This window comes from Heterodontus francisci, chromosome 2 (assembly GCF_036365525.1).
Source record: "Heterodontus francisci isolate sHetFra1 chromosome 2, sHetFra1.hap1, whole genome shotgun sequence".
Taxonomy (NCBI): domain Eukaryota; kingdom Metazoa; phylum Chordata; class Chondrichthyes; order Heterodontiformes; family Heterodontidae; genus Heterodontus; species Heterodontus francisci.
Window position 1 is genome coordinate 196,617,442 of NC_090372.1, and position 13,970 is coordinate 196,631,411.

General features: G+C 42.4%; 1 protein-coding gene across 3 annotated transcripts in view; it reads right to left on the reverse strand.

The window, feature by feature from the left end:
* Positions 1–13,970, reverse strand: part of rnf32 (ring finger protein 32) — a 76,471-nt gene that overhangs the window by 22,142 nt on the left and 40,359 nt on the right. For 2 of the 3 annotated variants that reach the window (XM_068051932.1, XM_068051941.1), the window contains exon 8: positions 3,859–3,967. In XM_068051932.1, coding sequence (XP_067908033.1) covers positions 3,859–3,967 — 109 coding nt within the window. Of the gene's footprint in view, positions 1–1,005; positions 1,110–3,858; positions 3,968–13,970 lie in introns of all 3 variants that reach the window. The other variant, XM_068051947.1, reaches the window with a different exon arrangement.

Below are 13,970 nucleotides of genomic sequence, written 5' to 3' on the forward strand. Positions count from 1 at the left end.
TAGCAGTACTGGAAAGGCAAGGGGTTGTGGACTTTAGCAGCATTTATGGGGGTTATGTGACTCTGGGAATACTGGGGGCTGATCTGGGAACGTGGGGTTTCTTGGCACTGTGGATGATTCCTGTGGTCTGATAGTATTGAGGGAAGATTTTGTTAGCACTGAAGGGTTCAGGATGTTACAGAATTGTGGTCTGGAAGCAGAGGGCCCCTAGATGTTGCAAAGAAGTAAAATGGCTTAATATTTTGATGATAACCCTTTATTAGAACCCTTATCTGGTCAATCTGCACCTCCAAGATTTTCTGTTTTTATTTCTGATACATAAACATTCAGCATTCACAGTATTCTTTTACCCTATTGATTTCCAGGCAGTGTTTTGAATTATAAAGTTTCTATACTGTGACAAAACAGAAACAATTATAATTCAAAATGTCATTTCGAAAAGGAAAAGCCAATTCAGAAGTTAATAAGGTGACTCTGCAATGCCTGTGGAGTTGAAGTGGACTTTGCCCACCTTAGAAAACTTTCATTTAAATGCCAGCAAATTGGTTACTAATGTGTTGACTTATGGTAAGCCTCAAAACTAACCTGAAAAGCAAGGAATTTACAGCATATCAATGAAGATAAGACTTGACTGGTTTAATATCTTTCCAGTCACACTGTTCAAAACCACTTTAAGTTAGTAACAGATTGTTTGCCATCTCTGTGTGATAAAGGAAGCTCCCCAACTAAGCAAACCTCAAGACCATTATACTGTTTGGTGAGATTTAAATTAAAATCGTTCAAATCATGAAACACGGCTGCCTCCCTTTTGTGGGAAATAAATGAAGCTGAGTAAATTGTTTCTCAAATGACTCAACTTACCACCTTCAAAACCATCTACACAACCAGCAAAGCTGCTGATAATATGATGCATTTGAATAGATTTAATTGCTGCAATAAATGGCCATACTTCAATTACATGACATTTGTACGAACATTTTACAGATAAAGATCAAAGAACTGTACCATGAAGCACCCTACATTCCAAGGAGCACGTCTCCCTCGTGTAAACATTCTTGTATATGGTATTGGTATAACACAGTTTCAGTGACCTTTCGGGCTGCTTTGATCTAAATTTTTAAGAAACTGAAATGGATTAATGGGAACTACTGTATCACCAACATAAATAGTAAAATTGTCTAAAGCTATTTGATTTAGCCTGCGTTTAAAGGTGAGAATGGTATGTTTTCAAACCACAAATTTCAATATCATTTGACCTTTTCTAACTAAATAGGACCAATTGGTCTAAAGCACCAAGCTGCAGCTTTGTCAGTCGGCTGGATTTTAGGATAGTTGTTAACTGTATTCGTAATCTTTGTAACATTGCGTGAACTTCAAGATATTCTAAACAAATGCATTGAATAACTCTGCTACCTTTGGAGAATGACACACGAATCACAACTCTACACTAATGAAAAAGATGTTAACTAAAATAGTGTAATTACTTTCTCTATTATGAATTAAAGAGCAATGTGATGACTTGCTGCAAAATAATTTTTTATCACTGTCAAAGGACACTTGAAATCTATTTTAATCTAACATTCCTGAGCTTCAGAGTTCAAATTCGAGTCTGGTGGACCACTAGACAGCAGGTACACTTAGCAACAAATGTCACCAATCTGTTTAAAAAAACAATAACACAAGATCACCAATGGTTTAAATAACTTAAATAAATTTAAATAATCAGTAATTGCCAAAGATGTAAAGGAGTCTGCCAAGTCCCCAAGGTAAATCAGTTGCACATTATGTCTCCATTAAGTCCTGTCTTTAATGCTGCATTTACTTTACAGTGCTGCCATTGCCAGTCACTTTGGCAACAGTGCGGAAAAGTAGATGAGATTGCACTACCTCCTCCAGAGGATCAGAGAATTGCCTCAACGTGTGTTTTCTTTATAAACCCACGTTGTAAGAGGCCAAGAAGAACTGGAGCAACAATGGCAAAAGGTTGCCACCAAGTGTGTGCCATTGTTGGGGGGCCCTGGGAGTTCTGAGCTCTTACCCTACTTGGTCTGGCCAGTCACGGGCCTTTCATATGCTCGAGTATATGGAGCATCCCATACAGCTTGCATTAAAGGAGAAAAGAAAACTTAGATACTGGCAGAGAGTTTCAAGCCTTCTATGTGGTAACAATCTCGCAGACTATCATCAGAACCACACATCTAGCAATAGCTTCATCCTGCTTGCTTCACAATCTACCTTCTGCTGCACTAATCCATTTATCCAGAAATTGCAAAAAATTCTTCTGGCTTCAGTTTTCCAGAACACAGTAACACTGAAAGTTACGAACATACGAATTAGGAACAGAAGTAGACCATTCGGCCCCTAGCGCCTTCTCCGCCATTCAATAAGATCATGGCTCATCTGTTTGTGCCTCGAATTCCACATTCCCATCTACCCGATACCCTTTGATTCCCTTGCCGAACAAGAATCTATTTACCTCCGCCTTAAAAATATTCAATGATCCCCGCCTCCATCACCTTCTGAGGTAGAGAGTTCCAAAGTCACACAGACTGTATCTATACAGAACTTCCTGTTGTATATCAATAACTTTGTTTAACAATTTTTGTCATATTTCGACCACTCGCACTTGTGTCAGACTGTCTCCCACTACTGCGATATCTTCATCGTACACTTATGTTTTTCTGTTGATTTTACACATATCTTTATTTTTGCATCATTTGTTCTCCAAATTAAATTGCCTTCTTACCTTTAAGACTTCCCAAACTCCTGTCTCGGTGATGCTGAGTTAGGTCTTTTAAGCCTTCCAGGAATGTTTTCCCCAAAAACATTTATTTAAGTTTAAAATGTTTTCAGCATTCACCCTCCCCTACTGTTTGAGCTGCTATTGACCTCCCCCGCCCATTCTTGGCTATCATTGATCCCCCTCCCCCATATGTTCTTAGCTGTGATTGGGCTTTCCCATGTCCATTCTTGCTTGCTTATAGGTCTGTTCCTTTTCATCCCATGTCTTTTGGGTCTTGGATCTCATCGTTGCAGTTCCTGCTCTCCCTATCCTGTCAACCATGCCCATTTTACAAAACAGCCTCCTGGGATTGGTACAGGCTACATTATTAGAGCTGTTCATTGTGTTTGGAAAAGGGAAATGAGCACTTGACTGAGGGGTATTCCAACTGGTCGAAGATAATGTAATTTTTTTCAAACATAAACTAGATAGCGAAGTGCTTTTTAATAGGCTATCCTTATGCTACACAACAACGCTGCTTCAAACGTTACATAAACACATCCACTTCTACTACAGTAATCCCTTTTTTCCTAGAGCTGCTGACATTATGTATTCATGGTTGCTTTAGACCAGATAAGGGCTGCCCAAATGTCTTTTTATATTGTGATCCTTAACAACCAGTAATTTATTTATTTAGAGATACAGCACTGAAGCAGGCCCTTCGGCCCACTGAGTCTGTGCCGACCAACAATCACCCATTTATATTAATCCTACATTAATCCCATATTCCCATATTTACAATGACCAATTTACCTAACAACCTGCACGTCTTTGGCTGTGGGAGGAAACCGGAGCACCCGGCAGAAACCCACGCAGACACAGGGAGAACTTGCAAACTCCTCACAGGCAGTACCCAGAACTGAACCCAGGTCGCTGGAGCTGTGAGGCTGCAGTGCTAACCACTGTGCTGCCCACTAATGAAAACTGATTTTTTTACCCAGTCATCTTTGAACTGGATTTGAACTCAAAATCTGAAGTATCAGCTGGCAGTACCTGAACCTGCTGTTTTAGATGGTTGCAGTTCACAGCTTATTTACAATAGCAATTACAGAGAAAAAATAAAGTTATCACCATACCTTGTCTTCATAGAATCTCCTTCGTAATTTCCTGTCCTTTGGAGGTACAGTGCGCCTCAGCTGCTTGTACCATTTACGGACAATATATCCACGCCAGTGAGCTTGAATTCTAAGATAAAAGTGGAAGCTTGTTACACCAACATAAAATCAGTACTCAAGTACTAAGAGATCATCACATAAATGTTTAATCTTCCAGCAGAGTACAATGCCTGGTTCTGGAAGCAAAGAGGTCACATTGTATTACTAGTTCCATTTATACCTTTTAAGCATATTCAGGCTAGTTTTATTGGACACAATTATATAGTGCTGCAATAATGTTTCAAAAGATCACAGAGAAAACAGGGCTGCATTTCTTACAGGATTAGCAACTGCAAAATTAGAAATAACATTTATAGGTTAAAAAAAGCTGCAAAACCCTGTTCTAATGATGGGTCCCACTTCAAATGCTAACTTATCTTCCTTTTTCAGATGGTGGCCAACTTACCGTGTATTTCCAGTTTTTATTTCTTCTATATTCAGTTTATTGCAATGATAAAGTCAGAAACAATGTGCAGTTATAAGGCACCTTTTATGACTGTGGGACATCCAAACGTATTTGCAGTCAAATAAGTATGCTTTAAGTATAGCCATTGCTTTGATGTAGGGAAACACTGCAGCCTATTTATGAACAGCAAGGCCCCTCCACAGTGATGAAATAATTGAGCAGATAATCTATTTTAGTGATGGTGATTGAGGGTTAATGTTGGCCAAGACACTGGGAGAATACAGAAAATGCTGGAAATACTCATTAGGTAAGGCAGCAACTGTTGAGTGAGAAACAGAGTTGACATTTCACGTCAATGACCTTTCGTCAGAGCTGGATGAAGTTTGCAATGTAACAGTTTTTAAGCAAGTGCAGAGGCAGGCAGAGGGGAGGAGAGAACAGGGGGGAAGGTCTGTGATAAGGTGGAAGGTAGGAGTGGTTACATGACAAAATGGATGATGGTGTGGGCAAAAGGGGATGGTCATAGAGAGATACAGCACTGAAACAGGCCCTTTGGCCCACCGGGTCTGTGCTGACCAACAACCACCCATTTATACTAATCCTACATTAATCCCATATTCCCTACCACATCCCCACCATTCTCCTACCTACACTAGGGGCAATTTATAATGGCCAATTTACCTATCAACCTGCAAGTCTTTGGCTGTGGGAGAAAACCAGACCACCTGGCGGAAACACCCACGCGGTCTCAGGGAGAACTTGCAAACTCTGCACAGGCAGTACCCAGAGACGAACCCGGGTCGCTGGAGCTGTGAGGCTGCGGTGCTAATCACTGTGCCGCCCATGGTAATGGGGCAAGTAAAGAAACAAAACATGGGTCTAGAGGAACTGTTAAAGGCAACAGTGAAAAAAACCATTACCAGCACCTGCTGTCTGAAAAAAGTAGGAACAGTCATTACGATCTGTAAGTTGTTGAATTTAATGTGGAGTCCAGAAGGTTGTAAAGTGCTTAATCAAAAGACCTTCTGGACTCCACATTGAAACATTAACTCTGTTTTTCTTTCCACAGATGCTGCCTAACCTGCTATTTCCAGCATTTTCTGTTTTTCATTATTTGCAGTATTTTGCTTTTGTGCCACCAGGAGAATTCTCCCTGGCTTGCCTTCAATTAGTGTCACAGAATCTGCTACATCCACCCCAGAGAGCCTTAGTTTAACATCTCATCCAAAAGTCTGCACCTCGAACAATGCAGCACTCCTTCAGTATTGCAGTGAAGTGTCAGCCTGTGCTAAATGAAAATAAACAGCCTTCCACTACCACTCTACAGTAAAGTCCCTCTGTAATGTTTACACAGTGGTTTTTGTTTAATTGAAATGAAGGGACAGGATAGGAGATTTCTTTTTCCGATAGAAGTTTGAGAGATGTGGGGGCAGGGGGATCTTTTACAACTTTGTCACCTATGTGGGAAGCTGGTGGAGGACATAACCAAATTGCAGAATGAAAATAAAGTGGGTTCTATAAAGGGCAGCCGATCCACTCTACCATATTGCTGCCCAGGTGGTGAAATTGAAAATTACCTCCAGAACCTCTTACCCAAAACAGTGGTGGAAACTGAATCTATAATTGCTTTTTAAAAAGAAAAAAAAGAAAAGGACAGCTCATTCAGCGAGCCAGCATAAATGCAATGGACAGACTGGTCTCCTGTTATGCTACAAAATTCTATCCACAACGACCATACGAATTGGGAACAGAAGTAGGCCATTCAGCCCGTCGAGCCTGCCCTGCCATTTAATAAGATCATGGCTGATCTGTTTCTGTCTCGAATTCCACATTCCCATCTAGCCCCGATAATCTTTGATGCCCTTGCCTAACAAGGATCTATCTACTTCCGCCTTAAAAATGTTTAATGACCCCACCTTCACCACCTTCTGAGGCAGAGAATTTCAAAGTCACACAACCCTCTGAGAGAAAGAATTTCTACTCGTCTCTGTCCTAAAAGGGCAACCCCTAATTTTCAAACAGTGCCCCCAGTTCTGGACTCGCCCACAAGAGGAAATATCCTTTCTACATTCACCTTGTCAAGACCGTTCAGGATCTTATATACTTCAATCAAGTCTCCCCTCACTCATCTAAACTCCAGTGAAAACAAGCCCAGTCTGTCCAACCTTTCCTCATAAGACAACCCGCTCATTCCAGGTATTAACCTAGTAAACCTCCTCTGAACCACCTCCAATGCATTCACATCCTTCTTTAAATAAAAAGACCAAAATAGCACATAGTATTCGAGGTATGGTCTCACCAATGCTCTGTATTCGAGGTATGGTCTCACCAAAGCTCTGTATAACTGAAGCATAACATCCTTACTTTTATTTTCAATTCCTCATGTAATCAAGGATAGCATTTCATTAGCCTTCTTTATTACTTGCTGTACCTGCATATTAACCTTTTGTGACTTATGCACTAGAACACCTAGATCCCTCTGCACCTCAGAATTCTGCAGTCATTCCCCATTTAAGAAATACTCTGCTTTTTTGGTCTTCCTGCCAAAGTGAACTACTTCACATTTTCCCACATTATACTCCATCTCCCAGATTTTTGCCCACTCACTCATCTATATCAGTCTGCAACTTCCTTATGTACTCTTCACAACATACTTTCCTACCTATCTTTATGTCATCTGCAAATTTAGTACCATGCCATCACTCCCCTCATCCAAGTCATTGATTTAAATTGTAAAAAGTTGAGACCCCAGCACAGACTCCTGCAGGACTCCATTCGTCACATCCTGCCAATCAGAAAAGGACCCATTTATGCATACTCTCTGTTTTCTGCTAGCCAGCCAATCTTCTATCCATGCTAATATGTTACCCCCCTACACCATGAGCTCCTACTTTTCATAATAACCTTTTATGTGGCACCTTGTCAAATGCCTTCTGGAAATTCAAGTACAGTACATCAATGGGCTCCCCTTTACCTACAGCGTATGTTACTCCTTCAAAGAACTCCAATAAATTGGTTAAACATGATTTCCCTTTCACAAAGCCATGCTGACTATTCCCGATTATCTTGAGTTTTTCTAAGTGCCCAGCTATAGCCTCCTTAATGATCGATTCTAACACCTTCCCCATGACAGACATCAAGCTAACTGGCCTTTTTTTTTCTTTGGCCTCCTTGTCTCGAGAGACAATGGGTAAGCGCCTGGAGGTGGTCAGTGGTTTGTGAAGCAGCGCCTGGACTGGCTATAAAGGCTAATTCGAGAGTGACAGACTCTTCCACAGGTGCTGCAGATAAAATTGGTTGTTGGGGCTGTTACACAGTTGGCCTCCCCTTGCGCTTCTGTCTTTTTTCCTGCCAACTGCTAAGTCTCTTCAACTCGCCACTCTTTAGCCCCGCCTTTATGGCTGTCTGACAGCTCTGGCGATCACTGGCAACTGACTCCCTCGACTTGTGATCAATGTCACAGGACCGGCAGAGACTGGACTGCATTGAGGGCGGTCTCAGTGACAACATTTTCCCTGGAGTACAGTTCTACGTAGTGCTCCACCCAGCGGTCCATTTGCTTGCGTTGGTCAGTGATCGTGTCCCCTGATTTAGACTTGAGGGAGGCGATCTTCCTGATGGTTGGCCCAAAAGCTCTTTTAATGCCATCATACATTCCTCTGATGTTTCCGATCTCGGAGGCCAGCTGAATATGACTGCAAAGGTGTTGCCAGTAGTCATTTGCACAGCGCCTGGCTGTTCTTTGCGCAGCGCTTCTGGCTACTTTAAGTGCTACGGATATTAACTCGCTGGGGGCTTTCTTGTAGTTCAACAGTGCAGTGCGCTTAGCGGCTATTTATTTTATTTATTTAGAGATACAGCACTGAAACAGGCCCTTCGGCCCACCGAGTCTGTGCCGACCAACAACCACCCATTTATACTAACCCTACAGTAATCCCATATTCCCTACCACCTACCTACACTAGGGGCAATTTACAACTGCCAATTTACTTATCACCTGCAAGTCTTTGGCTGTGGGAGGAAACCGGAGCACCCGGCGAAAACCCAAGCAGTCACATTGAGAACTTGCACACTCCGCACAGGCAGTATCCAGAATCGAACCCAGGTCCTTGGAGCTGTGAGGCTGTGGTGCTAACCACTGCGCCACTGTGCCGCCCAAAGTGAGATTGAAACTAGTGTGCATTCTGCTTCACACGTTTGCCATAGGTGGTCATTGCTGAGTCATAGATGGTGCCTCTGGTGTGGGACCACTTGGTCTCTGCATCCCCTGTAGGAGTGTTTTGAAGGACTTTTTCAAGTGAGTTTAGAAACTTATGTAACAGCTGTGGATAAGAAATTCTGTTAGTGTTGATGCGCGGGTGGCCCTTCTGCTTGGAGTAATGCAGCTTCTTTGGTTTGAGTCTAACCTTGCTGCACACCAGGGAGTGGTCGGTGTTGCAGTCTGCACTGTGGAAGCTGCGTGTGATTTGAACGCTGTTTAAAGAGGCTCGCCTTGTGACGATGAGGTCCAGCTGGTGCCAACGACGTGATCTGGAGTGCCTCCAAGAAACTTGGTGACAGGGTTTAGTATGAAAGAACGAGTTGGTGATGCAGAGGTTGTGATAGGAACACAACTCCAGCAGTCTCTGTCCATTCTCATTCATCCTTCCAATGCCATAGCGCCCAAGGCAGGAGGGACATGAGTCATGGTCAGCCCCAACCCTGGCGTTAAAGTCCCCCAGCAGGAACAAATGTTTGGTATTAGGAATGCTACTAATGATATTATGGAGTTCCTCGTAAAACTGATCTTCAGCTTCAGGTGGGGAGCAGAGTGTTGGAGCATAGATGCTGAGTAGGTGTACTGGACCAGAGGTGGTGAACAGTCGGATGGACAATATGCATTCCGAGCCATTTGAAGGTGGCTCTATCATGCTGAGCAAAGAGTTTCTGATGGCGAAGCCCACTCCATGCTGTCTTGCTTCTTCAGGATCCCTACCCTGCCAGAAGAAGGTGTAGTCTTGCTCTCTTAAGAGATCCACTCGTGGGAGGCGTGTCTCCTGAAGTGCTGCAATGTCCACATTGAGTCTACTGAGCTTGTTGTTAATGATGGCGGTCTTCCGAGAATCATTGATTTGTGTAAGGTCTTCCGACAGGCCAGGATACATAGTTCTGGCGTTCCAGCTTGCAAAACGAAGGGCTGGTTTGATTTCCTTCTTCCCTTTTTTTGTCGTGCTGTTTGGTGCGGTGTTACAGTCCACTTGTCGGGCAATGACTCTGAGCTCCAAGCACCCATTGAAGCAGGTGGACTGTGGCGGGACAGAACCTTACAGACCAGGGGGCTGCCCGATTTGAGACAGGCGGTAGCTGTCCAGTGAGATGCAATAACCTCTCCCACCGACAAAGGCAACCCGTGGCGCCTTGGTCTCTCCCGAGACGCCCACAAGGCAGTGGGGTTGTTAGCTCCTATCCCTGAGCAGGGGCCCTAACAAGTAAGCTGGCCTTTAGTTACCTGTTTTCTGCCTCCCCCCTCCCCCACCCCCGCCTTGAATAGAGGGCTTATATTTGCTACTTTCCAGTCTGATGGAACCTTTCCAGAATCTAGCGAATTTTGAAAAATTAACACCAACGCATCATCTACATCATTAGCCATCTCTTTTGAGATTCTCGGATGCAGCCCATCAGGACCCGGGGGCTTGTCAGCCCACAGCTCCATCAGTTTGGTCAGTACCACTTCCCTGGTGATTGTAATTTCATCAATTTCCTCTCTTCCTTCCACCTCCTGATTTACAGTTATTACTGGCATGTTTTTGTATCCTCTATAGTGAAGACAGAAGCAAAATATTTGTTCATTTCATCCACCACTTCCTTATTATCTACTATTAACTTCTCATTCTCACTCTCCAGAGGACCAACACTCACTTTACTTACTCTTTTCCTTTTGAAATACCTGTAGAAACTCTTGCTATCCGCTTTTACATTTCTAGCTAGCTTCCTCTCATACGTTAATTTCTTTCTCCTGATTAACATTTTAGTCATTCTCTGCCGTTCTTGATATTCTGAGCAATCATCTGACCCGCCACTCATCTTTGCACAATTATATGCTTTTTCCTTAAATTTGATGCTTTCCTTAACTGCTTTAGTTAATCACGAATGGTGGGTCCTCCCCTTAGAATTTTTCTTTATAGCAGAAATATACTGATTCTGAATATTCTGAAATATCCCTTAAATGTCTGCCACTGCTTCTCTATTGATCTATCTCCTAGCCTAGTAACCCAGTTCACTTCAGCTAGCTCAGCTTTCATGCCCACATATTTAAGTTTAAAATACTAGTCTTAGACCCACTCTTGTCTCTTTCAAACTGGATGTAAAATTCAATCATATTGTGGTCGCTGCCACCTAAAGGTGCCTTTATGCTGAGGTCATTAATTAGTCCTGTCACACTACACAATACCAAGTCTAATATAACCTGCTGTCTGGTTGGTTCCTGAATGTGATGCTCTAAGAAATTATCTCAAAAGTATTCTATGAACTCCTCATCCAGGCTGCTATTGCCGATCTGATTTTTCCAGTTTATATGTAGATGAAAATCACCCATGATTATTTCCGTCCCTTTATCACAAGCACCCAATATTTCTTCCTGTATACTTCATCCTACATTGTGGCTACTGTTAGGGGGCCTGTAGACCACTCCCACTAGTGACTTCTTTCCTCTACTATTCCTCATCTCCACCCAAATCGATTGTACATCCTGAAGATCTGAACCAAGGTCACCTCTAACTATTGCACCAATGCCATCCTTGATTAACAGTGCTACCTCTCCATGTTTACCTAGCTTCTTCTTGAATGTTATATACCTCTCAATATTGAAGACCCAATCCTGGTCATCCTGCAGCCATGTCTCCGTAATGGCTATCAGATCGTATTTATTTAATTCAATGTGCGCTATCAGTTCATCTACTTTGTTGTGAATGTTACGTGCATTCAGATACAGAACCTTTAGTTTTGTCTTTTTGTTATCTTTGTAACATCTAGTCTTGAATGTTGGTGTGTTCTTGGGTTTTTTCCCTCTGTCCCTTCCTGCCATTTTCTGACCTTCATTTCCCATATTACTATTCTGCTCTCCTGCTTCGACTCTACCCCTTGATTTGCTACATCTACCCAAGTTTGATTCCTCTCTCCCCTTTTTAGTTTAAAGATGTCTCTACTTCCCTAGTTATATGGTTTTCTAGAAGACTGGTCCCAGCACAGTTCAGATGCAGACCATCCCAACGGTACAGGCCCCACTTTCCCCAGTACTGGTGTCAGTGCCCTACAAATCGAAACCCACTTCTCCCACACCAGTTTTTGAGCCATGTATTCATTTCACTAATCTTATGTGCACTCTGCCAATTGGCATGAGGCTCAGGTAATAATCCAGAGATTATTACTCTTGAGGTTCTGCTCTTCAATTTATTGCCTAACTCTTCATACTGTCTAAGTAGAACCTCTTTCCTAGTCATCCCTATGTCGTTGGTACCTACATGGACCACGACAACTGGATTCTCCCCCTCCCATTCCAAGTTCCTGTCCAGCCCTGAGCAGATGTCTCGAAGCCTGGCAAGCAACACAGCCTTCTGGACTCACGCTCTCGGCTGCACAGAACAGTATCAATCCCCCTCACTATACTATCCCCTACTACCACTACAATCCTTTTGCTACCCCCACTTGAATGGCTTCCTGTACTACAGTGCCATGGCCAGTCTGCTCATCCACTTTGCAGACCTCGCTTTCATCTAAACAGGTTGAGAGCACCTCAAACCTGTTTGACAATTGCTAAGTCTGAGGCTCCTCCACTACTGTCAGTCCCTTTACCTGCCTCACTCTTGGTCACATCCTCCTGTCCCTCACTGAAAACCAAAACAGACGACCCCTGTTCTAAGAGGTGTGACCATCCTCCAGAGCAAAGTGTCCAGGTATTTCTCCCCCTCCCTTATGTTGTGCAGTGTTTGCAGTTCGGCTTCCAGATTAATAATCCTAATCCGGAATTCCTCTAGCTGCTTACACTTTCTGCAGATGTGTTTGTCCTGGATCACCTTGGCATCCAGGAGCTCCCACATACCACAGCTACAACATAACACCTGTCCTGCCATTGGTACTTATGCTATTAGTTAATTTACTTAGTTAATTTACTATCGACCCAATATTCTGCGGTGTGTGGGGGCGTGGTGAGTGGCCCAAGCTTTGGTATGTTTTTAGGGGTGTTCCCAGCCTATTTTGGTAAATCTCCCCATTATACCTTCCTTAGGCCCAGAGGAAGCTTTGGATTTCCTGTGGTAGAGCAGGGCCATAGAATTTCAGTCCCTATGATTCTGTGAAAAGATTATGGTGATCAGACATCGTGGATTCTAATCCAATTGCCCAAATGCATAGAGTTAAGGTTTAAATTAGTTTCCTTGTATTGATTAATTGTTCACATAATAGCTTGGTTAGCTCTTTATTTGTCTTTCTCGCAATAAATGTGTTCACAAATTCTGTTTGATAAATCTCAATATTAGACTGGTGAAGTAGATTACTGCTACAATCCTCAAATGTCTGACCAAAAGGCCTAAACACATGGTAGAAATACCTCTTTGCTCAAATAAATGGTCTTTTGATCCAATGTGTTTTGGAGCTGTGATTTTTCTTAACAACCCTAATGTCATTCCAGATTCAAGGACGCCTTTTCAAAAAGTACCACTCCAAGGATTTGCCAGCTGCTGTGTAATTTCTAAACACCATCTCTAAACCATTTTCGTAAGACAAGAACTTGTGGGGCTAATGCTTAGTCTTGAACGTATTTGGATTAATCTGTATTAAATTATTGGATGTAATTTGTTCAATTGAATAATGAGGTACAGAAGCAAAGCAATTCAGCTGAGACACCACTGGGATAAAACAATGATACAATTTAAGATCTAATACCATGCATGCAACAAGCTCAATCAGCAGCCCTCATTTGTGACTGAGTTAACAGACACCATAATGCCCCAATTTATGAAGATCTTTTTGGCTCGAATCTGCCCTAAATTTGGTAGCAAATTGAAGTGTAGAATTGATGAAACTATATCATTCTCCACTCTTTGCTTATCGCAATGTATTCCACATAGTTGTCACGTTATGCAAAATACTGTGCAAGAGTATAGCTGTGCAGTTATCTGAGTTGCTCTTAGCCACCCTTTGCTACTGTGTTTTATGCTGCTGCTGCTGGTTAAAGGCTGCCTGGGAATAGCTCCTTCTGAAATGATATCATGAAGTTCTATTTCAGTGAGATGATGAATGAAGTTAGTGCTCCATGGCCAAGAATACTTGAGTGGAACTATGTGATTAGTACTAATTTTGATTGATAGGCATGTAACCTTAAATAAAATGATTAATAACCTGTATTAAGCTGCAATCTGGAACCAGCTTTGGTGGTATCAGGCTCAGGATTTGCAGCAATTGCATCTTTCTACTTAATCTTCTCTGCTGTACACCAACAGTATATATAGTCTGGGATGCCAGCTGCACAAACATGAGTCTTGCACTTTGCTACACTCCATTTAGGAAGAAATTTTTCTTCATTTATCTGCATTGTCAGAACTCAGCATGATAAATAAAATAATGTATTGTTACGGAAGTGGGACTGAATTAA